The sequence below is a fragment of the Vipera berus genome (genome assembly GCF_964194415.1).
Source record: "Vipera berus genome assembly, chromosome: 1".
Lineage (NCBI taxonomy): Eukaryota > Metazoa > Chordata > Lepidosauria > Squamata > Viperidae > Vipera > Vipera berus.
The window spans coordinates 16,979,824-17,007,747 of record NC_138202.1 but is presented as its reverse complement, the minus strand read 5'-3'; the positions used below and the strand labels follow the sequence as shown (position 1 = coordinate 17,007,747).

The window sequence follows — 27,924 nt, the reverse complement described above, 5'->3', positions numbered from 1 at the left end:
AAAAATTACTTTGCTTACCTACGAAGTAGTGGTTATTATTCTGAGCATGACTATGAGACTGGATTGAGATCCAGACAGTGCTACTATCGACACTTCAAATCAGACTATTAAAAAACATAACTGAAGGTCAAAAATGTCTGGATAGGGGAGGGAAACTAACTCAGAAAGCCTCCCTAAATACTGGTTATCTGTATCCCAAGGGTTGAATCATCTTCTGGAGAAAACTGACGGGGGAGGAACTGTGTAAGAGATAAAAAGGGAAGGACTCGTTAAATATGTTACAAAAACAGCATATTAGAAAGTTGTTTATTCTGTAACTGAAAAGGATGAAAACCACTGATATAAAGATATGCTAAACAAATTAATTCCACCAATATTATAAGAAGGGTTTGCACCAAAAGTTATTAAAATATTTTTTTCATCTCAAAAGCACTTCTGCTCTAAGATGGGGTCTCTGTGTGTGTGTGTGTGAGTGTGTGTGTGCGTGTGTGTGTATGAGAGAAACTACTAGGAAAGATTATCTAGAGCTTTGAATTTTAGTATTATCAGGATGCTGACAACATCTAACCGTAGGTGTGCATAACAAGCCGCAATGAACTCAGAATAAAAACTCACATATTATATAAATGATGTAGTTATGATTGCATCATGATATGTGACACACTTACTATATATGACTATAACATCTGCATGATGATGTTGCGACATGCATGTTATAATTTGTCCTCACCCCACCCGTTTTTCCTTTAATGCCTATACACCAACCCTATCTTTCCTTACTATGATTTCATGGATAGCAAGAGGGCAAAAAAAAGTAATCTAGTCAAAAGAAAATAGTTTTTACTGAGTTCAAAAGGAAATCAAGGAAGAGATTTGATCAACTAGGATCAACTATTCTCCAAAGCACCTGAAAGCAGGACAAGAAGCAACGGATGGAAACTAGTCAAGGAGAGAAGCAACCTAGAACTAAGGAGAAACTTCCTGACAGTTAGAACAATTAACCAGCGGAACAACCTGCCTCCAGAGGTGGTGAATGCTCCAACACTGGAGGTTTTTAAGAAGAGACTGGACAGCCATTTGCCTGAAATGGTATAGGGTTTCCTGCCTGAGCAGGGGGTTGGACTAGATGACCTCCAAGGTCCCTTCCAACTTTATTATTATTATTATTATTATTATTATTATTATTATTATTATTATTATTATTATTATTATTATTATTATTATTATTATTATTCCTTTTGAATACAGGTAATACTTGACTTACAACCATAATGGAACCTGCCCATTACTATCTTAAATTGTGATTATCATAAAGAGTAGAGCCATTTTTATGATTGTTTTTGTGGCGGTTGTAAAGTGTACACCGTAGTCATTAAACAAAACCATTATTTGTTATAGGGTGTTTTTGCAAAAAAAACTATTTTGCTATTTTTAGCCAAAACATTTAAATCATAGTCATGTGACCATGGAATATTGCAAATGGCCATAAATATGGGCAGATGGCTGAGTGTACGAAAGGCATTCACATGTCCCTGGGGAAGGTCAGCCATCAGAACTGGCTCATAAATAGCTTTGGGGGTCCATTGCAACTATGGATGGTGTCTAAGTGACCAATTGTAAGTCAAGGACTATGTACTCTGAAACACAATTCAAGTATATTCCTGAACTGGGATGTCCACATTTCACTGTGACCAGAAAAGCTTTTGTAAAAATAAAATGAATATCCCAACTGCATCTTTTCTTAAAAATGCCAAATGTAGCCATGGTAGCACCTGTCTCAATTACCTTATACTTGGATTACTCTGGCATATTCTCTAGACTAGAGCTTTCTGGTTATGACCAATTATATGATACATTTGATTCCCTTGTTTTAAAGCTTCATTAAAATTTATCACTTATTGGGCATAAGTGCATTCTCCTTTACAAATATGACCAGAATCTTTGGAAGACACCCATTTCTTTCACTGCCTCATCAGACATATTTAGTACGAACATAAACTAGTCTTTCAAGTGAGTACTTGGAGGCTCTGAAATTTCTTGCCAAGGTCAGATTCCTTTTTCTCATTTATTTATTTATTTATTTATTTATTTATTTATTTATTTATTTATTTATTTATTTATTTATTTATTTATTTATAATTGAATTTCTATACCGCCCTTCTCCCGAAGGACTCAGGGCGGTGTACAGGGCAATAAAAGCACTACAAAAGTTTACAAAAGTTAAAAGTAAGATTACTTTTACTTTTACTTTTTCTTTTTCTGGTATTGAGACACAAAGTGTTTCAAATCAGGCCATCTAAACAGAAGCTGTACTTGGGTGATTTGTTTTATTACATTCTTAGATTTTAACTCCATGTGTACAAACACACATTTTATTTTGTATAGCCACTTTCAGAAACAGTTTTGGCAGAAAGTCATGATATATTATTTATATCACAACTGAAATATTTGTCATCTATATAGTATTCCTTTCACTTGTCAGATCAAATAGTCTCTCATCCTGATGTTAGATAGCAGAGTCCCTCTGTAATCTGAGATTAAGGGTATATCAGAAGTGCAACTACAGGAAAGTATTAAGAACCCTACTATAAATTCATTTACCAAATTGGCAACTGAAAAGAGAAATCAAAACAGAAAAGGCTTTGTGTTTCCTGGCTATAAGCTTTGCCAGAATGAACTGGCTGCAGCATGACTGCTAAACAGATCTATTTAAGGAAAAATTAAGAATTAAACAAGCTGCCTATGCATATCCAAAGGAAAACGTCAGTTTTCAAGGCAGAAAAAAATCTTCCTTATTTCCTAAGGAAAACATGACACATAGAAGATTACTTCTCTTTTAGTTAACTCACACTTCTACCTCAAAGGGAAGCTGTGGAATCTTTCCTGCAGAAAAAAGGCTGAATATGTATGTATGTGGGATAAGAATAAATGTGATAATTCCAAACATTCTTCTGCCAAAGGCAAACTATAAACTTATAAGAGAAAAAAGAAAAAAAGTATTTGTGACTTAGAAAATATTATGCAGTATATTTTTATTGAACTCTTCATGCAAACCAATTTTAAAGGCTAAAATCCAATGCCAGACCGATTCCTGTGTGGGCTCGTGTTCTAACCTCTTTCAGTTCACAGATGTACAATTTATAAAGAAGAGAACTTGTATATCTTATGGCTACAACAAAACATGGTAGAGCATATCCCCCCAGTCCATCCAAAGCAGTGGTTTGGTCTACATAAACCCATAATTTTAAATTGCATGCTTAACTAGTGAATCACGCCAATGCTAAAAGGGGAAAGCTAACATTATAACAAAGTAGTGCAGGAAGGAAGAAAAAGAAAAGGCAGTATGGCCATTTCAACTACTCAAGAATCCTTCATTTTTATATAGGCATTTTAGCATGTATTTATATAGCACCTTAACGCAGGCTCAATTCCTAGCAGAAATTAAAGACTTCTGCAGATTACAGTTAACAATTTATTTATTACATTTGTGTGCCACCCATCTCGCTGCAGGCTGACTCTGGTGGTTTACAATATCAGAGAGAGAGAGAGAGAGAGAGAGAGAGAGAGAGAGAGAGAGAGAGAGAGAGAGATGGATCTATAGACTATTATAGACAGACAGACAGAAAATTGTAAGGGGAGAAAAAAGCTGAACTATTAAAAAACTGACCAAGCTGCAGAAAAATCATAGAGAGGTTGGAATATAGATTTTCATTACTATAGGGCAGGGGTAGGCAGCCTTGGCTCTTTTATGACTTGTGGACTTCAACTCCCAGAATTCCTGAGTCAGAGTGGCTGGTTCAAGAATTCTGGGTATTGAAGTCCACGAGTCATAAAAGAGCCAAGGTTGCCTACCCCTGCTATAGGGGGTACAGAAAGAGAAGACTTGGCAGAAGAATACAAAATAATTATAAACTGAATAACATTTTCCTTATTGCTCTTATAATAATAAAGCCTGTACAGTAAACTGACTAGTGGAAGAATCAGGACAGGGAAAATATTTGTTCACAGCTATGCTGTGTACAATTATTTATAATTATTGCATAATAATTATAAGAGCCTATTAAATCGTTCCCTATCCATACTTCATTTCGCCACTGAGGGGAAGTCAGAAATAAACACCGAGCATCTGTTTGCTCCATCAATGCCAAGGACATCATGTTGTATATACACGGATATAGAAATGCATCCTAGGTTTATTATCCTAGACCAGTAGCCTGTCTGGGAAATTCTGGGAGCTGAAATCCACACAACTTAAAAATTGCCAAGGTTGAGAAACATTGTCCTAGACACAACAGCTGCATAGGTTAAGTTTAAATATATATATGCAATATATCCTGAAAACTGCTTGGCTTCTACATGTCTCACTAAAAATTTCATCCTTTGACAGAAGTGAACTAAGTAAACTACTCCTTTCCTCTTTTAATTTGGAACCTAAATAGATGCTTTAGGACTGGCTATTAAGTAGCTGATCTTCCTCTGTAACAGGCTAAAACTTTCTCTCTTCTCAAACCTTTCATACTAAAAACTCTCTCATTTCATTCCTTCCAGTTTACCACTTACAGGGAGAACTGCCAGAATGGTTGAGAGTTCAATCCTAGAGAGAGTTTTGAACAGATATCCAACAGTAATCATTCATAAAGGAATGATTCCAAAAGTGATTTGCACCGCAAAACTGCTGTTTATATATTCAAGAGTTGCATTCTCTTAAATATACATCCAACATTAAGCACAAATATTCACCATCTATCAATATATTCAATTAGCCTATAAAAACAGTTATGAAGTGCATAAACATCCAACTCAAAAGGTCTATTCGTATGTCTGATTGTTCCCTTAGTCTCATTTATGAATCATTTCTTATCAGAAAACCAAGCCTTCATAAAGTTTCAGCTACACAGACATTATCCTTTACATTTTTTATCAGGCAAACTTTAATTGGCTTTATTTCTTTCAGCTAGGCCATTTTTTTTAGGTTCCATGGCATGAGCTGAACAAAATCCAGGAATCTGACAGCCATATCTTAAGCTCAAGAATCCAACATGGTGCAGATGTTAATTTGGGGGCTGATTTTCTTGACACAGAAAAAGAACTGAGTCAATCTCTGAGGGAAAAAGGATCTCTTTGTTTAGTCAGCCAGTCATCCTCGAGACTCAGTTTGAAACGCATGGCTCAATTTGGAACAGAGAGGAAGTTATCAAGAACATCTGCCAACAAGCAATGCTGGGTGCAGGCAGATTACTCTAGGAGTAGGAAATAAAGGACCCCAAATAAGAAGTTGAGGGGCCTACTTCAAGTTCTTCTATCTGCAGACAAAACAGTATCTGAAATTCAAAGCCAAAAAAGAAAGAACTTGGTGAAACCAGGAAGGTGCTTAAATAGTAGACAAGATTCAGAAGACTTTCTTTTTAAAAAAAGTCCATGTAAGATAAACATACACTTCTGGCTGGATCATATAGCTCCTGTATTTTCTCACACATATAACAGCAAAGATGCACTTTTCATTGCTTAATGCATTAACATATATTTGCCCTCAAACTAGTACTGATCAAATAATATTCATTTTACTTACAAGCCAACTCTGTTGTGATTAGTTAGAATAGAGAAACTAATTGGATGCAGGGGAATAATAATACAGATTTAAACCCAATTGTGATCATGTCAGTCTAAATTTCATGTAATTATCTTCACTATTGCCCTGAGGGCAGAAGTATTTATCATGGATTTCACTGCCAATCACTTTAATTAGGCAGAACATCTTAAAAACGTTGCCCTTTTTAAAATAAAGAAAATTTAAATACTTGGCTGGTTATTTTAGAACCCCAATAGGTTGTATGAGTAAAAAACATTAATAATTAGCTGCAAAGATGAAAACTCAACAACTGTCCAAACCACATGGGTGTGAGCATTCTATACTTCATGAAACGCAGAGTTGCCCTGTGATGTAATCTTGGGACATGTAACTTCACAGCAGTTTTAGCCCCAGTCTGTGTTTTAAATACAGTCAGATGAATTTTAAACACAAAGAACAGAAACCAGTTCTAAAAAAGTGTGTTAATTAGTTTTTTGACATCTGCTAGAAAATCAGACACAACTATTTTAAGTTTCCTGCTACCACTATAACTAATCTCCAGACACGTCAAACTCCCAGATGGACTGTCTTATTAGTAATGTGTCTGCTAAGCAAACTGATGTAAGAAGATAAGAGTCCTAATTGGAAATGCTCTTCAAAATATGAGTATGTCAAGCACAATTTGAGGCTAGTGGGCAAAAGAGCTCAACCACTAACCCATATTCTTAATTGTAGGGAAACAAGTAGAAAGCTCCATAGAGGGGTGGGGCACATTTCTCAGTTAAGTAACCATCATGAAATTATAGAAACTAGTTCCCTTTGGCATTAACAGTTCTACCAAGTTAAGATGCACACATGCACTAAAAAAGTATTTAACAATGCATCAAATAATATTCAGGCTCAAAAAAAATATCTAAACTTAAAATATATAACTCTTCATTCTTCTATTGTTTCCACTGTGTGGTTGTCCCAAAAACCTATTAAATGGAAGGCTAGATAATGGAGATATCAACTCTCAGTTTTCTTTATCTAAAAAAGGATCATCAAGGCTCACTTCACAGGCTCCTATTTCAAATTACTGAAAAAGTATTTTAAATGCTCCTCATTCTTGAAAAGTGTAGCAATATGTTCATCACACACAACCTATTTTACAGTCCGCAGATCAAACAGTTTCCTGACCCATGCATTGCCCTAAGATTTATGACCTCTGTAACTTTCTGTCAAACGTCTCTTCCATTTATATTTACTTGCAGGACCCAGTATGTGTGATCCTACATACTCACACAATCAATAAATTTCTGATCCCCTCCATCTTCAATTGCATCCGTCCTCACTTCACATAAATTTCAACTATTCAAGAAAGCAAACTCATTCATTTAATACACCCTCAAGAACATATGAACTGTCACATTTCTTCAGACTTAAATGCTTTTCTCCTTTAATGTTTCCCTGACTCCAAGGTACCCCCAGAAAAAGTCATTTTGCCCAAGCCACTTCTAAACAATCCCATCCTTCAAGAATCCTTTCACCCATAATCCCACCTACTAACCAATCAACTCTGCATTTCAAACATGCATCACGTCTTCAATCTTTTGTTCACTTACCACGAAAAAAACCCTTCACCTACTTCAACTCCAGGGGTATACTAAAAACACCCTTCTCCTTTCCACTCAAAACTTTTTATTAATCTCCCCAATGTCACAGCAAAAGCCATCTCCGGAACTCAAAGAATCTCTGCCTCCGATCTATAATGAATGCATCGGGGATAGGAAGACCTTTCCCAGCCTAGAGCCTTATTCTCAGGATAGCTCTTTTCAACCTCAATTCTCCCCCGCAACCCCAGACAATTTCTCTCTCTGCTACTGTCTGTAAGGGATACTGCGCCACAAACCATGCAACTACATTTTAGCCTACCCTATTGTACAAGCCACAATCGATGTGGTGAGTTAATGGCTCGGGGGTCTAAAGCAGGGGTCTTCAAAGTTGGCCCTTTTATGACTTGTGGACTTCAACTCCCAGACTTCCTCAGCCAGCATGCCTGGCTGAGGAATTCTGGAAGTTGAAGTCCACAAGTCATAAAAGGGCCAACTTTGAAGACCCCTGGTCTAAAGGAAACACAGGAAATTGTGTTAACTAGGTAAAATAATGGTTACATTAACCCTGGCTAAGAGTATCCAGCCAACCCAGCCAGGGTCAGCCCTTTACACGCGCATCATGAACTGCCGAATCTCACTTCGACCAAACGCCTGATCCAAAGTCACCCCAGTGGGTGGGTTCAGGTGCCTCGTGAGAACGCTGGCACTCGGGCTACGTTCCCATCAACCCGATCTCAAAGCTCTGTCATTGCAGGGATCGAGACCGGCTCCGTCCCGTCGCCCCTTGAACATACCCCACACCCGTGAGCTCCCATCTCCACAAGAGCAGACTCCCCACCCCCACGCCCATTGTAGGAGAGCTCCTCTCAGGCTACCTCCCTGTCACAGCGAACAGCCCTCCCGCCCCGCTTGCCCCAACGTTGCCCGCTACCTTCTTCCTCCCCACCTCAGCTCACGAAAAAAAACAAAAAAAACCTCCTGGACCCGTTTTCCCTCACCCCTACCTGGACCAGAATGCGGCCAAGCCAGGCCGCGGCTCCAATTGGCGACTCCCTCGCCCTCAGTCAAACCAGCCTCGGCAACGGAGCCGCCTCCGCCTCCTCTCCCGCCTGCCTGACCGCGAGCTGAGGCGGCGCGAGGCACTTCCGGGTTGGGGGGAGGGAGAGAGAGAGAGAGAGAGAGAGAGAGAGAGAGAAAATCCCCTCCGGCGCACGCGCACCCGGCAGGCGTGGTGGTGGTGGTGGTGTGGGGGGTGGGGGAAGGCGAAGAACTGGGAGCGGAAGAGCGCAAGCGCCCTCTTGCCGAAAGCGGGTCGAGGCGGGAGGGACTCGCGTGGCGTTTTCAGTCAGTCCCGTTCGTGGTGGGAGTCCTGGTCTCCGGATCCCCAGAAAGGGCTCTGAAGGCGATGGGAGTGAAAAATCCTGGAGGGCCCGAGATGCTCGAGCTTTTGTTATGCTCAACCACTAAATTGTATCCGACTCTTCGCGACCGAGTGGAGCCCGCCCAAAGTCATGTCCTCCTAGATTCACAGCTCTCCTTGGATGATCATATAGGAGCTGTGACTAGGGGGGCCTTCGCTCAGGTTCGCCTGGTGCGTCAGTTGCGGCCCTATCTAGACCGGGATGCCTTGCGCACAGTCACTCATGCACTCGTGACCTCCCGTTTGGACTACTGCAATGCTCTCTACATGGGGCTGCCCTTGAGGACTACTCGGAGGCTCCAGCTGGTGCAGAATGCGGCCGCGCGAGTGGTGGTGGGAGTTTCCCGATATTCCCATGTAACACCTCTACTCCGTGAGCTGCGTTGGCTTCCAGTTGTCCTCTGGGTAAGATTCAAGGTGCTGGTTATGACCTATAAAGCCCTAAATGGCATGGGTCCGGGTTACTTACGGGAACATCTGCTGCCGGCATCAACTTCCCTTCGTCCTGTGCGCTCCCACAGAGAGGGCCTCCTTAGGGTGCCGTCGGTGAAAGAGTGTTGACTGGCGGCCCCTAGGGGGAGGGCATTCTTTGTGGGCGCGTCAGACCTGTGGAACCGTTTACCGGTGGAGCTTCGGACGGCTCCCGACCTTCGCTCCTTCCGACGTGACCTAAAAACATATTTATTTGAACAAGCCGGCCTGGTCTGATGGGTTTAGGGGTATTTTAACGTTTTGTAATTTATTAAATTGGGCTATTGTATTTAATATTTTTTTTATTTTTGTATATTGTATTTTATTGTATTGCCCTGTACACCGCCCTGAGTCCTTCGGGAGAAGGGCGGTATAAAAATTAAATTAAATAAATAAATAAATAAATGTTCATTGCGTCGGTGACACTACCTAACCATCTCGTCTATGGCAGTTCCCTTCTTTTGCCTTCAATCTTTCCCAGAGGGAATGAATGAAACTCAGTGAACTATTCTCCAGAGCACCTGAAGGCAGGACGAGCAATGGATGGAAACTAATCAAGGAGAGAGAAGCAACCTGGAACTAAGGAGAAATGTCCTGTTAGATCAGTGGGACCGCTTACCTCCAAAAGTTGTGGGTGCTCCAACACTGGAAGTGTTTAAGAGATTAGACAAATTTGTCTAAAATTGTAGGCTTCCTGCCTGAGCAGGGGTTGGATTAGAAGACTTCCAAGGTCCCTTCCAACTCTTGTTATTCTGAATCCTCTCTTCCCATTTGGGTTGATCGAGCTACCCGCATCCATACTTGGATTTGGGAGAACCAATTTCAGATCATAAATCTCTAGTTACCAAGACAGCGTATTATAATAGTTAAGGGGTTTGGCGTTGGGATACCAGGGTTCAGCTGCTTGTTTAACTATGGAGATTATTTTTTTTTATTTTAATTCCATTTATATCCCGCCCTTCTCCGAAGACTCAGGGCAGCTTACAAGCATAGCAGTATGGGATTACTTTGGCCAGTCATCTGGCAGCCTAACCTACCTTTCCCTGGTTTTAACTCTAAAAGGAGAGAACCCATATAAGCCACCTTGAACTCCCAGATGAAGTGGAAAATAAATGCAATTATTATTAAAATTTGAAAACATACTATTGTTCTCCAACAAGCATACAACTATATTTGAGATCTGGTCAATTCACTGAATAATAGGTTCTGTAAGATTCTAAAAATTAATCATAAAGCCAATCGGCACATGGAATTGTTGATTCCCGTGTTTTATCCTTGCTTTAGCTATTGTGATTTTTTTCTATATAGCCCAAAGCAGAAAATACAACTTTTTTTCTGTTAGGCATACTATAATTTCATGTATACAGGTGTGTTTTGTCAGAATTCGGGATAGGATAAATAGAGGGACTAGAATAGTAGAGTTAAGTCTACATACCAAAAACACAGTGTGCAAACTATCATACAAAATTCTCAATTTCAGAGGCTAACAAAAAAATGCCTATGATCAGAGCCCAACAGCGAGAAAAATGCCAGATTCTCAAGCTATTCTTTGAACGGAGTAACAAGTTACATTATTGCTAATGAACTCTGAATAATTGAGAAAGGCAAAGAATATTTATTTTTTATTAAATTTATATACCGCCCTTTCCCGAAGGACTCAGGGCGGTTTACAGGGTATTTAAAACAACCAGTACAAAAGTTAAAAACAAATTAAAAAAGAATAAATCATTCCTAAAATTAAAAACCCCAGTTAAAAATTCTCAGCCTGGGCCAGAGAGCTCAAAGAGCCAGGTCTTCAGGTCCCGGCGAAATGTGCGAAGGTCGGGGGCAGTCCTAAGCTCCACGGGCAGCTGGTTCCAGAGGGCAGGCGCACCCACAGAGAAGGGCCTTCCCCTGGGTCACAGGTCTGCAACCCGCGGCTCCGGAGCCACATGCGGCTCTTTCAGCCGTCTCCTGCGGTTCCCAGTCCTCTGCCATGTGCAGTCCCCCCCCAAAAAAAGTGGGACTAAAAAAGTTCAACGAATCAATTCAAATATGCAGGGTAGGTGCATATCTCGCCTTGGCTCCACTCTTCAGTCAAACCCTGTTCTGCACATGCACGCATGTACACGCATGCACACACATTTTTTGCGGCTCCCAGTTTTTCCTTTTGTGAGGGAACCGGTTCCGAGTGGCTCTTTCACTGTTTCAGGTTGCTGACCCCTGCCCTGGGTGTTATCCGCCGACAGTCTTTTATCGGCAGCACCCTGAGAAGACCCTCCCTGTGGGAGCGCACTGGACGAAGGGAGCTTGATGCTGGCAGCAGGTGTTCCCTCAGTTATCCCGGACCCAAGCCATTCAGGGCTTTACAGGTCATCACCATTATAGAGCCTTGGTGGAGCAGTGGGCTAATGCCTCCTTAAGTAACACCAGCTGCCTGCAATTAGTGCAGGTTCGCATCCCACCAGGCTCAAGGTTGACTCAGCCTTCCATCCTTCCGAGGTAGGTAAAATGAGGACCCAGATTGTTGGGGGCAATTAAGCTGACTTTGTAATAATGCCGCTTGGGGTGTGTATGAAAGCCCTAATAAGCAGGCATATACATAGAATGAAGGCTACTGCTAAGCTTGTAAGCCGCCCTGAGTCTTCGGAGAAGGGCGGGATATAAATGGAATTAAAATAAAATAAATAAATAAATAAATCACCAGCACCTTGAATCTCACCCGGAGGGCAACTGGAAGCCAATGCAGCTCGCAGAGTAGAGGTGTTACATGGGAGTACCGGGAAACCCCCATCACAACTCGTGCGGCCGCATTCTGCACCAGCTGAAGCCTCCGAGTGGTCCTCAAGGGCAGCCCCATGTAGAAAGCGTTGCAGTAGTCTAGATGGGAGGTCACGAGCGCATGAGTGACTGTGCGTAGGGCATCTCGGTCCAGATAGGGTCGCAACTGGCGCACCAGGCTCCTATATGATCTTCAAAATTGAGCCGTGAATCTAGGAGGACGCCCAAGTTGCGAGCCCTATCAACGGGGGATAACACCTCATCCCCCACCGTTAAAGGTGGAATAATCTGGTTAGCCCAAGATGCCGATACGCACAGCCACTCAGTCTTGGCGGGATTGAGACGAAGCCTGTTTCTCCCCATCCAGACCTGAACCGCCTCCAGGCAACAGGACATCACGGCGAGGGCATCGCTGGGTTGGTTCAGGGTGGAGAAAAACAGTTGGGTATCATCAGCGCACTGATGATACCCCACCCCGAAACCACGAATGATCTCACCCAGCGGCTTCATGTAGATGTTGAACAGGAGGGGAGAGAGAACCGACCCCTGAGGAACTCCACAAGCGAGAGGCCCCGGGGTGGATCTCTGCCCTCCAGTCAACACCGACTGCGAGCGGCCCAGGAGATAGGAGAACCACCGTAAAACGGTGCCTCCCACTCCCAACCCCCTGAGACGCCGCAGGATACCATGGTCGATGGTATCGAAAGCCGCTGAGAGATCTAATAGGACTAGCACAGAGGAGCAACCCCTGTCCCGAGCCCGCCAGAGATCATTCACCAGCGCGACCAATGCCATCTCCGTGCTGTGCCCGGGCCTGAAACCCAATTGGTACGGGTTGAGATAATCAGTTTCCTCCAGGAACAGAGGAAGCTGATGTGCCACCACACTCTCAACAACCTTCGCCAGAAAGCGAAGGTTGGAGACTGGATGATAGTTATTTAAAACAGCCGGGTCCAGGACAGGCTTTTTGAGGAGGGGTCTCACTACCGCCTCCTTCAAGGCGGCAGGAAAGACACCCTCCTTCAAAGAAGCAGTTATTACTGCCTGGAACCAGCCTCATGTCCCTTCCCGAGCTGCATAAACTAGCCAGGAGGGGCACGGATCCAACAAATAGGTGGTGAAGCTCAGCCTCCCCATGATCCTGTCCATATCATCAGGGGAAACAGGATCGAACTCAGTCCAGATAACATGCTCAAGACCGTCCGATTCCTCGTCAGACTCCGCCCAGTCAGAGTCCAAGCCGGCCCGGATCTGAGCAATTTTGTCCGTCAGATGATGACTAAACTCCTCGGCCCATCCCTGTAAGGCAGGTGTGTCAAACTCAATTTCATTGAGGGCCGCATCAGCATTGCGGTTGCCCTCAGGGGGCCAGGTGGGTATGGCCAGGGTGGGCGTGGCCAGAATGCGTATGGCCTACTGGGTAGGCGTGGCCAGCTCTACATCATTCGCATCAAGGGTGCCTATGAGGGCCTGGGCAGGAGTGGGACAGATCTGAGGGTCTCTGGGCCAGAGCCAAGGCAGTGGGGGCTGTTCCCTCACTGTTTCCAGGATAGCTTCGCGGGCCACATGAAACCACTTCATGGGCCGGATCCGGCCCCCGGGCCTTGTGTTTGACATGTCTGCTGTAAGGGATCCTCCCTCACCTCCTGATTAAGAAGGGAGCGAGTCACCCTAAACAGGGCGGCCGGGCAATTATCTATTATAAAAAAGTTAATATTTTTATTGTTTACAGAAAGGCCTTTGTGTAACCCATGTCAAGCTGTGGAATGGGCTTAGGAAAATGAGAATCCCAGAACATTTGATTGTCTGCATATGAAAACAGTACCTAGGATAGGAAGTCACAGTGCAGGCAGAATATAGTGAAATAGACTGGCTACAGATTAAAAAAATTAAATTTAAAAAATTTAAAAAAATAGACTGGCTCCAGATTGGCAAAAGAGAAAGGACAGACTGTATATTCTCTCATTTATTTAACCTACATGCTGAATATACTGTATATTGAAGGAGCTGGAATAGAAAAGTAGGATGTTTTTAAAATTAAAAATAACTGCTATTCTGGTGACACAACTATGGTAAGTAAAAATGCAAATGTTCTGCAAGTTCCAGCAGTGAAATTCAAGCAGCACAGTGAATAAATAAAACTAAGAATAAACATAAAGAAGACAAAACAAATGGTAACATATACCACCCTCAGAATTGACAAATAAGATATTCAAGTGGGGGATAGTTTCTGCCTTTTAGGAACAACTGCCTTTTAGGGACAACTACCATCAGTCAAGAAATACACCCCAGACTATTACTCATGCTTGGCCTATGATCATCATCTTTTTGGTTTTGATTATTCATGTTGAAGACAGTGGCAAACTCTACTACAGGCAAGGTGTAGTTCATTTTTCAAATTATTTTCAAAAACATTCCTTCAAACGCTAACATTTCTAAAATATCCCTGCAGGCAGGGTGAGAAATAACCTATTCCAATGAAGACTACTGTAACAAGATTTGCAATGAGAAAATTTTTTTAATACAAAAGTGAAAGAATCTCAAAAGTGCAAATACATCTTCGTTTCTACTAGCTGAAATGGCACTCAGAAGGATGAGGGAAAGAAAGCACATTTTATGCCTCCTTTTTTTTCTGTGCACCTTTCCAATTGTTCACGTCAAACAATTAGGATTTTCCTTAAAATATCCTCCTCTCTCAAGCAATTGTAACAAATGAGTAGAAAATGTTACTCCAAGTGGTGTAACCTATTTCAATCTTTCAATGAAAGAACAGAAGGACCAGCTTCCTGTTTCAGTGACACCAAGAGCTAAAGATTGGATCTAACTAAAGTACAATTGCTTCATGGTCTCCAGACCCAGGCTGTCTTCACACATTTTCTGATAATGGAGAGAGGCCTCCTTGCTCACATCAGCAGACAAATCCACAATATGTGCAAAGGTCCTGTGGGGGAAAGATGAGAAGGGAAAAAAAAACAACTAGTTGAAGCAATTATATGAACAGACTTCTAATTTCCTCTAAAGAACCTGTAAAGGTAATTAAAACCTTAATAGCACGGCTGCTTGAACTGATTTAAATTTCATTTAGTTCAGGTTCAGGCAGTGCAGTGCCTAGGGGCACCATTAAATCCTAGATACTACAGCTAGCCTCCCCAGGCTCCTTTGCCTCATCTTTTTAGAAATAAATTTTAATTTACAAGTTAAATAGGAATGTGGCTTGATGCAAAACAAAGCATGAATTATATTAAATGTATTGGTTTCATGCTGACTTTGATATACAAAAAAGTCCTCTTAGGATAGGGGCAGGCATCACGGGGGATAGATTATCTTTCAGTATATGGGCATTTTGTAACTTACTCTGCCCACCCTGGCAACCATTTCATGTATAGGCAAATCGGCCCTGTCAGTCATTTTATGAGCACATCATCTTCTTGCAGAATTTCAAATGTTTTCCCATAAGGACGATGAACTGATAAGTGCACTGCTGGGAGGCCATGGCTAAGCTGTAGACGTTTAGGAGGCCAGTGAGTGAAAGAGCCTGATTAGCCAATCTTCTAATGACCACCAGTACTATCTTGGATTACTACTTAGCTGAATTTGCAATTGCTTCAGCCTAAGTTTTCACTTCAATCACTTGAAGGCTCATTCTAACTTATCTTAATAAAAAGGTGTTTCAACAGAAACTATGGCAGTAAATACATAATAGGGACCTACTATAATGGGAAACGTCTAAATGGAAGCGGCCTTGTTCTTCAAACATTTCTACTCTCAATAAAAAAGATCCGACTTATGTGATCATCAGTGCATGGATGTATTCTGCAATTGAAAAGGGCACAGTTTCTTCTTACACCTTTGTAAGTACCTTGGCAGCTCTGCATCCAGCTTCAAAGATACTTCCTCTAGTTCCTTCATGACATTCAGCGCTTTGGCATTTTCTTCAAAGTTTTGTAGCAGAGCTTCATTCAAAACATTCTGAGTCATAACCAAGCTTTTCCGCAACTCAGCTGTCTCGTAAAAGTCAAAAGGTGCAGCTGTTAGCTCATACAATATATAGTGGTGATGATAAACAAACCTGGGTACTTAGTTTAAAACAAGCTTATAAAGGATGACTTTCCTACTCAATAAGACTGGCCTCCATGTCATCCAGGAAATATTTTTTTTTCTTTCAGGCCATTAAAAATAATTCTGTAAAATATCTATACTACTCAATATGTAAGAACAGAATAAGAAGAAAAGTAATTATTACATTTTTATCCCAGATTTCAAACAAAAGTTTTGTTATCTATAACAAAACTACAGTCTTTGCCTGTCATTATTTTAGTAGTAGAAGATATATCGGAGTAAAAGTAGTAGAAATCTTTCGACCTTGACAGATACCACCTGTGAGAAACTCAGCTGTAAAGAGAACTTCTGGGCAGCATAACTGGCCTGCTTGAACTATGAATGTAAACCTTTATTGATTTTCAGAACTATATGTGGGGAATTGCTTTCCTATTTCTTTATTTGAGGAACATTGGTTATTATACGAGGATGAAATAACTTGACTATAAAATCTTACTTGACAAACGACTTCTACTATAAAGACTATAAACACATGAAATAGAGGTCCCACACCTAGTTATAAAATTATTTTTAAAGTCTGATTTTAAAGTCCTCAATTTAACACACTATTAAGAGAATATGAATGAAGACCAGGAAAAGATTCTTTCCATGTTGAAAGCAATACATGAAATCATTTTTTCAGCTTGTGACAAAATAAAATGCAACATAAAAGAACAAGATGCCAGCTTAGATATACAAACCCAAATTTTGACTACAAAGAACAATGCAGAAGATAACAGAAGAAGTGGAACAAATACTAAGACAGAGAACTCAACTGACCAACAAATACAGTTAATGGAAAATCCAGAAAAGGGAGTGACAACACTGAAAATGGAAGACTTTCTATATAAATCAAGGAAATTTGAGGAGAAAGAACAGATTGAATGGAAGATAAGCATATCAGGACAATCATGGGGAATTGGAATAATAGGGAGACGATCTAATGAATACAAATGGGCTAGTCATTCCACAAACATGGCAACTAAATGGTCTCTCTTATTTCAAATAATATATATAATAACAGAGGGAGATCTATTTGATGATTTAAAAGCACTGACATGGAAGGTTAGTTGGCAAAGGAAGAAAGCCAGAATAAGGCTGAAGAAAATTGGGGTTTTGATTTATTAGAGGGGATTTTATATTACTAATTAGAGGTTAAAGGGAGAAGTTGAGATAACTGGAATTTTGGTTATTAAATTTAAAATATTTGGAAATTAATTGAAAATAAGGATTCTATTTGTTTAATATTTAAAAATTAGACCCAAAATAAAAAGATATATGAATATGTTTGATTTATTAACCCAGACAAATATATATAATGGTTTTGATTTATTAAAGGGGATACTGTATTATTAATTAGATGATTTAATATGGTGGGAAATAGATAACTTTTAGAAAATAGAACAAGACCATACTCAAATAGATAAGATGTGTATTTTGAATATTAGGTTCAGTTATCAAATGAGATAAGGGAAACTTTGGTTACCTAAAGCCTGGATATTATAAATATCAAATGTTAAATTTGAATATTGATGGGAAACTAAAAATTTGGAAAAAACCAATGACAGGACTGTCTATAAAGATTGAATGTAAAAGTAATTAAGATATGTATAAGCTAAAATTTATTGATAAATGTAATAATGATGTTTTTACTTAGTTGATATAATAAGAACTGTATTAGCTTAAATACGAGATAGTAGATATTTAGGGAAAAAGAGAGGAAATATTTGATGTAACTTGAGATTTGTACTAAATATTTTTGTATGTTATTGAACTGTTGATTAACACAGCCACCATGTTTTTTAAATACTTAAATGTAAAATTAGAAAATTAATAAAATATTATTAAAAAAATCTCTCTGTACTGACTAGTGGAAACAGAACGACGTATGCATAAATAAGATTTTCATGGGGTGTATAATGTTGCATAAACTTCTACAAAGTTTCATGTCTTTTTTTTGCAAAATTGGATTGTCAACGGCCTCGAAACTTCTGTTAGCATGAGATTCACTACTATCTTAGTAATAAAATATTCTAAGCCATCAGTAATAGAATTCAAGATGCACATGAATTCATATATATACAGGACCCATTCAAAAAATTCTCAAATACAAAAACATTTCCTAACAGACCATAGTCAGCTGTTAAGGCTAATTCATAAGCCAGATTGGCCACCTGATTGATAATATCATGATGACATTGCTGTACCTAGATATTGTCCCATGTCGTCTTCTATGTAGATGTCCTTCATGGGCAGTTCATGCCTAGTTGTGTCCATGGCAGTGGCAAAGTGCTTATAGTCCTCCCTAAACTGTGGACATTGTTCAGAAACAGGTCCAAGTATTTCAAGCTGGAAACCAAGTGTGTGGAGCAAGGGAAAAAGAGTAATATTATGATGATTAGTCACCGGAGGCAAATGATCTGTGAACTGTGCATAGTTCCCCACAATATTTTTAACAACAAATTTCACTGCAACTGTGTAGGTAATTCTTTGACCTATGACCATTTGAAGTTATGATGATGCTGAATGAATGGTGGTTATGCTCAGTTCTCGGAGTTCTGACTATCCTGCCCCACCCCAATTGCAATTTAGGCATTTAGCTATTGGTACACACCTAACAACCAGTTGCAATGTCCTGAAATGTGATAAACTTTTGCAACCTTCCCTGCTGGCTTCCCTATAGACTTTCTGGGGAAGCCAGCAGGGAAGGTTGCAAATTACTGGGATAAGTCTTCCCCACCCAAACACCTTTCTCTTCTTCTGTGCTTCTGCCATGCCAGCCACTTGTACATCTTCCCTGACCCTCACCATGCTTCCCTTGCAACGTTCTGATCCTCTCACACATACCCTGACACATTCTCTCCAACCCCTACCTCTTGTGCACATCCTCATGCACCCTTCTTGACTAAGGCCTCTTCCACATACTTTTGCATCTTTGTGCATCCTCCCTAACACACATCTCACACTCTCTTGTACCCTACCCAACCCTGCAGGGGTTGCCATGCTAAGCAATAACAGCACACTTTTATGACTGCAAATGTTAGTGATGGAAATTCCAGCCCAATTGCTGTTGTTGGCTGAAGACTACCTATAATAGCAGGGAAAAGGTACCTTGCTTATTACTTCAGCAGCAAGAACATCTTCCTACTAACTGGGTGAATGATACTAGTTTTCGTAATAGCTATGATATGTAGTGTTTTGAATTCTCCTAAGAAAACACTTCCTGTTTAATCATTGCATTGGCTTGAAATAGTCATAAAACCAGAGGTAGAACGAAGGTCATTTAGCTGAATCTACCACTGATAATGTAAAATGTTCCTTTAACAACCCTGGCTCAACAACTTTGATGACTATTAAGTTTCTAAATGAATACCTATGGTAAACAAGAATTCTATCTCCCAGATAGATGTTCCATTTTTAAATAGCACCTTTCACTAGGACAGTTTTCCCCAGTTTGATGCCTTCTCCAGAAATATTAAACTTCAAACTTCCTAATTCAGTTGATATATATCTATTATAAGACAAAAAAGTGGAACTTAATTAAACCAAAGGGACTATAGTATCTATATTTGAACAGAAAGTAACACTTAAGTATTTATTTATTACATGACTAAGGGCCAGCTTAATGAAAAAAAACATACTAGAATGATTGTTCATATACCAACATGACTAATGAAAGGATTGTGCTTGAATAGGAAAACAGACTAACAGATGACTGTAGCATGACAGAGAAGATTAAAAGATCGAAATGATAAAAAGCCTAAACACTAATTCTGATGAAGATATTGTGGAATATTGTTATCTGAAGATATTATTCCAGAGATCAAAAGAAAACAAGTTGATCCAGTGTCTCCCATTTAAATAAGGAGTAAAATGGTAACAATATCTAGATCAGGAGTGTCAAAAAGCCGGCCCGTAGGCCGGATGCATCATAGCAAAACTGCACCCACCCCATTCTGGGAGTTGAAGTCCACAAGTCATAACCCAGCCAAGGTTGCCTACCCCTGGCTTAGGGCCATGGTCTTGTCCCTATTGATAAAGTAGGATGGGAACTGAAATTTGGCACATCTGGAAGTCTCCAAAGATTGCACTACATTCGGTGTTTTGCCAAAAATGTGTTTTATTCAGGTTTCATCTACAGGTTCACATTTAGCCTTTGGAAACAAAGGAGAACATGATTGTCCCAACTTTTGCATGGTACCCTGCACTTATTTCAAATCTGGACAAAATGTTTGAAGCAACATTTTTTTCTTTGGCAAAACATTTCTTTTTCATCTCTTTCAACTGTTATTTGTAAAACTGGATTTCTATTGATACATTTTATAATGTATTTTATTACTTTCTGTGGTAACGTATGTGGATTTCCATCTCTTCTGCAAACAAATAATTTCCATCTTTTGTATAAAGATGTTTTATAAACATAACAACTGGCTGCATCTCCTTGGGCCCATACCACAACTCAGCTTGCTTACAAAAGCCATGGGCCATCAGACCAGAGTTCTGAAGCGATACCACTTTTTCTCTCCTCACATTTGGAGATCAGCACAACCCCCAGTTATTAAAAATCAATCCTATTCTTCAACTATACTTAGTCATTTTTTTTTACTTCTGCTCTATTTTCTTACAAGTCTGTTTCTTAATTTTGTTCTAGATTTAATCTCTACACGTGGTCTTCATTTAAAGTACGGTTGTTCAGCAACTGATCTTACAACAGTGTTGAACAATGGTGGTTATAACCAGTCCTTGTAGTTATGGCAGTAGCAGCATCCCATGGTCACATGTTTTTGATTTGCAACTTTCCCCACTTACTTCTGACAAGCAAAGTGAATGGCAAAGCCAGCAGGAAGTCACAACTCAGTCAGGTGAGGCCATTGCTTAACGACAGCAAACAGCAAACATAAGTTGCAATCAACTTATTTTCCAATTCATGACATGTCACTTAATGACAGTTTCTGGTACACCTATTAGATTTGGTAAGCAAGGTTACCCCCTATATTAATTTTAATGTGGATAAAGCAATTTACCGTAGCTATTACCAAGTTAGTAAAAGCCCTCAAAAATAATGAAAGAAACCTAAATAATAAGAATTGACAGAAGTCCAGAATAGAAAAAAGGGGAGACACCTGTATTCATTATGCCTGAAATACAATGTAATAACAATGTATTATCTATCCATTTATAGAAAAGTCATTTAATGAGGAATGCTTTATATACTTTCCAAATCTAAGCTTTGCTTAGGAAGCTATCAGTAGATATTTGGTAGGCATTTTACCTTAATTTTAGTGTTTTCAATCTATTCAACATATATTATATAAAACTAAGCAAACCTGTCCCTCTAATGCTTCAAAGAGCTCAGTCTCTTTCTTCAGATGCTGCAGCTTAAGCTTCTTTTCCTGTACATTCTGCTGTAGTTTCCCCACTTCCTCACAGAGCATTAACAAGTTTCTTTCAGCTTTCCCCTCCAGAAGGACAAGGTTTTTCTCCATCTGTTACAATAGAGCGTCTCTAGATTCAAAACTTATTTCAAAATGTTTCCAAAACATGTGTTTAATTTTTCTTTAAGGATATCTTGTATTTAGGCAGTTATTACCTTCATGGAGGCATACGTTAACAGCAGCATCTGAGAGTCCAGCATCCCAATCAGATCATCTGAATCAGAGGATGTCTAATAAAGAAACAGATATTGTGTGAAGTGGGTAGGCCAAAAAATGGTCACTGTTAGGAATTGTTGTGCAGAGGTCTCCTTGTGCTACCAAGGAGTTGCATAGACAAGGAAGGGTACTGAGAGCAGTAAGAGTCACACAGTAACCACAAGAGTACACTGAGCTGTGAAAACAGAAAGTATTTTACTTTTGAGGTGGTGTAAAAACAAAAATGCACGGTCAAAAATAAACAGTCCAGGTCATACACAATAGTAATAGCCCAAAGAGTATTCCAAGTACAAAGTCTTCTTACCGGTCCAGAGGTCAAAAACACAGTTGCTCAGGTTTATCACAGTAGTAAACCAACAGTACAGTAAAACAGCAATAGTAGAGAGAGCAGAGAATTCAGAGAAGCTACGTTCCTAGCTCCCTCTTATGGCCATGAGAACACTTACACACCCATTGGCCAATTAACATCTTAAAGTCACAATATCATGGTTAATATATTTTCAACCCAACATTGTAGGCTATCACCATATGCCTAACAGTCACACAATTATTTTTCAATGGCTCCAGAGAAAAGGAAACTCAGGTCAATCCATGGTAGATATGTCATTACTGATTTTTCAGGATTAAGAAGATTATCAAATGAGGTTTTAGCCCAAGAGTCCAACTGTTTCCCTTACCTGTTGGATCACCTAACGCAACATATAATTGCCCATTCTGGGTTCAACTACCCCTCCCTCAAAATTTCTTATTAGAGATATTGAATAATCACCCTTGCAGTTAATGTGATCATGAAAATAACACCATGATTTAATGCAGAGTACATGCCTTGTATGCAAAGCAGCCTTTATTGCATCTTTAGATGGGGCTGAAAAAAATTCTCTGAAATCTGAAGAGCTTCTACCAGTCCGGTGCATGATACCGTGCTGGATAATAATAATAATAATAATAATAATAATAATAATAATAATAATAATAATAATAATAATAATAATAATAATAATAATAATGTATTTTATTTTATTTTGCAAGGGGGAAAAAAGCCTTTTATGCTCCTACTTTGTTTGGCTCAACTTTCACTCCATAACTGGGTCTCCCTCCTCCTATTACTTCTTTACCAGTTCTTGTCACAGACAATACCGATGTGTTTTATTTTATTTATATCCCATCTTTATTATTTGTATAAATAACTCGTACAAAATACCCTCTCCTTAGATTATCCTACAAGTATTTATATTTCATTTGTCATAGAAAATCTGCACAGCATATAACCTGAAATAGGGCATCAATTTTATTAAAAGTTAGATTTCTTTTCCCCCTGCAGTCAAAGCAACAATAAAAAATATTTAGAGAGATATAAAATTCACAAAGCACAGTGAATGTGGGGCTTGCAGGCTTTTTGTTGTAATATTGCCATATTGCAATATGGATATTGCAGTAATCAGCCTATTTTAAAAAGTTGAATACAGTCCTCCTTTTTCAATATGCACCAGAAGCTTAAATACTTGAATCACCATTAAGATGGCCCAGCTGAGGCACACAAAAGGCCTATTCTGCCTTTTAGGTAAATATCCCACAGCAGCCGGTTCTGGGAAGACTACCTTTAAGTAGTAGCCACTGGTACCTTCTATTAATTTCATATTCCCCCTTTTAATTATTTGATTCCTAGGTTGCTCCCTCATGATTTTGGGCAGTATACAATCCAAAACAATGTAAATCAGTGACATAGTAAACTCAGAAAGGGAAGACCAAAAATAAAAACCTCCACCACCAACAGAATCCAAGAAACCAATCATCCCATGACACCCATTAGCAAGTCTGCCGCCTACTCTAGCCCAAGGCCTGGAGAAAAGCCATGTTGAAGAGTTCATTTATATAAGGTCAGGGTGGAGACCAAGCAGATCTCTGGGGAAATCTCAGTCTAGAGGGCAGAGGCCATGACAGAGAAGGCCTGCTTCCTGGATCCTGTTAGATATCACCATTTCACCAGTAGAACCCAGAGCCTGGAGACATTATGGAAAATCAAGTCTCTTTCACATAACATGCTACGCCATGTTATAGGTGACCACCAGCACCTTGACTTGCATGGATTAGTAACTAGTCTGGCTAACCAAACAGAGGTATTACAATAGGGATATTGTGGTATGAACATAATTGCCCTTTTTTGCTGCTGATTTCTGGTCTTCCAAATGGTCAAGACAGCTCCCATACAGAGAGTACTACAATAGTCCAAATCCAGTTAAGCATCTAGGTTAGTGGCCAATATAACTTACTACAGCCGTATTTCTCCTCATGAATTATGCTGAATAAATTCCTCACATAGCACCAAGTAATTGAAGGCATCTCTAGAAAGGATGCTAAAGGAGATAACGTCTGCCATTATCACCAACACAGTGGCAATTGGTATATGAAAGCTCAGGCCCAGGAAATAATTCATCTTATTCCAGTATCAAAAGATGCCACGGGAGGTCTCAGAACACAGTCCCTATTGCTCAGAATTACTTATTCAAAGTTCACTTTGTAGCTAACAATTAAGTTGCTTTACTTACCAAGACCTGTTTTTTTTTGGAAGTGCCTTTCATATGGAGCTTTAAAACTGGTGTCTTGTAGTGGCTTTTTTCTGAAAGTAAAAAGGCAATCAAAGACAGTTGGGTAAAGGAAAGAGATCAGTTACTTATGTCCTAATATTTTTCAGGTACCTACTTAGAATCTATGGGTAGAAAATTTTGTTTTAAAAATGTTGAAAACAAGAATGACATACAGTAAACTGCTTCTTTGGCATTTTAACAATAGAGGGAATGGCAACAAACACGGATGTTCCATTCTGTACTGTAAGCTCTGCTTACAGAAATCCTTTCTCATAGCCTTGATTAAAAAGGAATAAAGGTAAAGGTAAAGGTTCCCCCGCACATTCCTGCTAGTCGTTTCCGACTCTAGGGGCCGGTGCTCATCTCCGTTTCAAAGCCGAAGAGCCAGCGCTTGACCGAGGACGTCTCCGTGGTCATGTGGCCGGCATGACTAGACGCCAAAGGCGCACGGAACGCTGTTACCTTCCCACCGGAGTGGTCCCTATTTTTCTACTTGCATTTTTACGTGCTTTCAAACTGCTATGCGGCACTCGGGATTCGACCCGCCAAACTGCCGACCTTCTGATCGACAAGCTCAGCGTCCTAACCCACTGAGCCACCACGTCTTCTTAAAAAGGAATAGGAACCATCAAATCTTTTCTCTGAAAGCACGAAGATGGAGATGCAAGTAAAGGATATGAACTGGATTCCATATTGCCAATTGTAATTAAAGGCAAAAATCAGGGGTGCAAAGTCATGTTAGATAGGGGTGGCTAAGTAACAAAAGCAAATATTAATTGATCCAAAAAGCTCATTTGGATTTGATTGACTCGTTCTATATAAAAAATCTTGATGTTACATTACAATATGTAATCTTGAGTGTTTGTAATTCAATTTAAAAATAGATTTTTGTATAATTTTTGGAATAAAATCACAAACTTATTTTATTGGTATTAAATTTACATTCAAGTAGCGCACATACCATTAATAGCTGAAACCTCCAATTCAGGTCGAGTACTCTCATGGCTATCCAGAAAGGTTGACTGTAATATACTAGGTGTAGTTTCTGCAGAAAAAAGAGTGAAAAAGAGGTTTTTCCTTTGGGATTCCAATTATTTTAATTAGCTGAAGGTAAGGGACGCGGTTCCACTGAAATGACGACATAGAAAGGGTGATGTTTCAAGTAAGGATTGCAGAATTAGATACAGTCTTCACAATATTCCTCTCTAAAAGCTACCATATGTTGCAATGAAGTTTTACATTAGCTCCTACTGCCCACAATCAAAACTGATCTAAATCCTAGAAGGTGAATACTTCCTCAGAGATAAGACAACCAGGAGGCCAAGGAAAGATGTAGAGCAGTTCATAAGTTGAACAGGCCCTTACTAAATGCATTCAGGACAAAAAGAGAATCTCGGCAGACTAGAAGCCTAAAGAGAATCCAATAAACAATTTTCAAGTATGTTCAAAAATGAATCTTGGGATTTTATATAAACCCTTACTAGGTAGAATATTATGTTCATCTTGTACTGTTTTTTTTTCTTCTTCCATTTATATCCCGCCCTTCTCCGAAGACTCAGGGCGGCTTACAAGCTTAGCAGTAGCCTTCATTCTATGTATATGCCTGCTTGTTAGGGCTTTCACACACACCCCAAGCAGCATTATTACAAAGTCAGCTTAATTGCCCCCAACAATCTGGGTCCTCATTTTACCTACCTCGGAAGGATGGAAGGCTGAGTCAACCTTGAGCCTGGTGGGATGCGAACCTGCACTAATTGCAGGCAGCTGGTGTTACTTGTCAAAACATTGCCATCAGGAGCTTTCCCCATACTTCTTCAGTTACAATAGTAATAACGGCAGACAAGCTTTCCTATATAGCCAACTCTGCAATAGAATTCTGAACCTATATCCATGGCTGGAGGACCACAGGGTAGCTAAATGTTCTTCAGATTGTTTCTCTGAATATTCCACAGCTGCCTGGATTCTAGAAAGTGCAAACTGTAGACATCTGATAAAAAAAATGCAGGGAACATTTCTGGATTGTGTAAAGTGAAAACTTACCTACTGAAGTCTTGAATTTCTGAAGCTGAACAGGTCTCTTTGGAGATCCAACATTTCCTAGACCTTTTGCAAGGGACAAGCTGGTATTTGAGGTGCCCTGCCAGTTAAATACATTCATGTTGAAACTAAACAATACAGTCTTATTTGATTGCTACTGTTTGGGAATAGTTTTTACATTTTACATTTAGTTATCAAAACAAATAATAATAGAAAATAACGGGAAAATATATTGATATAGAGGGTCCTTTTCGGAGAGTTTTCAGTTTCACGAGCTTAACTTTCCTTATCTTTTTTAGTTATAAGAAATGTAGCATGTGATACAATTACATTATTTCTTTGTATGTATCAAACAAAATAGGTCCCTCATAATTTTTTTTGCATTCCTGAACAGTTTTCCTTAAATGTTGCCTCCTGGAAATAGCAATTTATTTTCTATCAGTATTATGACATGATAGCAGTGTTCCAATATCTCAGGGGCTACCACAAAGAAGAGGGAGTCAAGCTATTCTCCAAAGCACCTGAAAGCAGGACAAGAAGCAAAGGATGGAAACTAGTCAAGGAGAGAAGCAACCTAGAACTAAGGAGAAACTTCCTGACAGAACAATTAACCAGTGGAACAACTTGCCTCCAGAGGTGGTGAATGCTCCAACACTGGAGGTTTTTAAGAAGAGACTGGACAGCCATTTGCCTGAAATGGTATAGGGTTTCCTGCCTGAGCAGGGGGTTGGACTAGATGACCTCCAAGGTCCCTTCCAACTTTATATTATTATTATTATTATTTATGAATTCTCTGATGTTTTCTGTTGTATACTAATTAAAACATGAAACTTGTTCCTGCAGGCTCACAGTCTAATAGAAATGACAATAAAGTTTTTACATTCACTCAGATAACAATCTAAATTAACATTAATAATAATAATAACAACAAATCTAAAATTTAAAATAGCCCTTGAAACCTACAGAGCTTTAATCAGATAAAAAAGCTCCCTTAACACAAAGAAAGCAGCAATTTGAAATTTTTATTTTAAAAAATTAGCAGACAGGCCAGAAACCAAAGCAACTTTCCATAAAGCCATAGAACAGTGTTTTTCATGCCAGCTGGAGAATTTGGGATGTTGAAAATCCACCCATCTCACATTGCCAAGTTTTAGAAAAACACTGCTGTAGAGCAATGTGTTTCTAAGTTTAGACTCACCTTTCCGCTTGTTTTTTTGTCATACTGCAGGTAACGAGATGGCACAATTCTTCCCCCTGACAGAGGAAAAATTGAAAGAGAACCAAGGAGAGTAAATTTACATTCGTACCGTTATGAACCACGAGACAAGCAGCTTTCCCAGAGACTCCCGGACTCTTTAGGGAACAATGCTGAGACCAAGCACTCGACTCCATAGAAAGACTCCTGTGCAAAGGTATGATATTAAGCTCCGACAGCTTGTGCAGTGGATCAGCTGCTGGTTTTGGACCATGAAATCTACTCTCCAATGCCATTACTCACCTCTCTGTTTCGGTCGGGCACCCATTTGCATCTCAGTCGTTCCAGGCTCCCTAGAAAGATAAATTAACTTGGGTGAAAGGTAAAATCAAAACCCAAACTACCCATCCTTCTCTCCACTCTTACCCGCCGAGCGGCGCCTTTCCCGCCATTTCCGTCGAACGAACTCACGACTTTCCCACCCATCAAACAAATAAGCCTCAGCGCACGCGCCCTGGAGCCCAGTTGGAAGGGACCGCCCGA

At 39.8% G+C, this 27,924-nt stretch overlaps 2 protein-coding genes across 5 annotated transcripts in view; both read right to left on the bottom strand.

Moving 5' to 3' along the window:
• Positions 1 to 8,272, bottom strand: part of MYO9B (myosin IXB) — an 88,422-nt gene extending 80,150 nt beyond the window's left edge. For all 4 annotated transcript variants that reach the window (XM_081316308.1, XM_081316305.1, XM_081316306.1 and 1 more), the window contains exon 1: positions 8,169 to 8,272. The gene's annotated coding sequence lies outside the window, so the exon portion shown is untranslated. The remainder of the gene's footprint in view (positions 1 to 8,168) is intronic.
• Positions 8,273 to 14,302: 6,030 nt separating this feature from the next.
• HAUS8 (HAUS augmin like complex subunit 8) lies at positions 14,303 to 27,904 on the bottom strand. Its single transcript, XM_081313821.1, has 11 exons — positions 27,808 to 27,904; positions 27,685 to 27,734; positions 27,385 to 27,440; positions 26,190 to 26,286; positions 25,111 to 25,194; positions 24,111 to 24,181; positions 21,504 to 21,578; positions 21,241 to 21,399; positions 18,121 to 18,262; positions 15,675 to 15,816; positions 14,303 to 14,756 (listed from the first exon to the last, which is right to left on the bottom strand). The coding sequence occupies exons 1-11, from the start codon at positions 27,831 to 27,833 to the stop codon at positions 14,636 to 14,638; spliced, it is 1,023 nt and encodes a 340-aa protein (XP_081169947.1). The 5' UTR covers positions 27,834 to 27,904; the 3' UTR covers positions 14,303 to 14,635.
• Between the last annotated feature and the right edge of the window lie 20 nt (positions 27,905 to 27,924).

Bases quoted from the DNA above. Each gene is read 5' to 3' on its own strand.
- HAUS8 (XM_081313821.1), bottom strand. From the start codon at position 27,833: ATGGCGGGAAAGGCGCCGCTCGGCGG. The intron at 27,735-27,807 runs GTAAGAGTGGAG...TTATCTTTCTAG, and splicing joins GGAAAGGCGCCGCTCGGCGG to GGAGCCTGGAACGACTGAGA. The intron at 18,263-21,240 runs GTTTGCTTAGTT...CTTGGTTTCCAG, and splicing joins TTGAAGCATTAGAGGGACAG to CTTGAAATACTTGGACCTGT.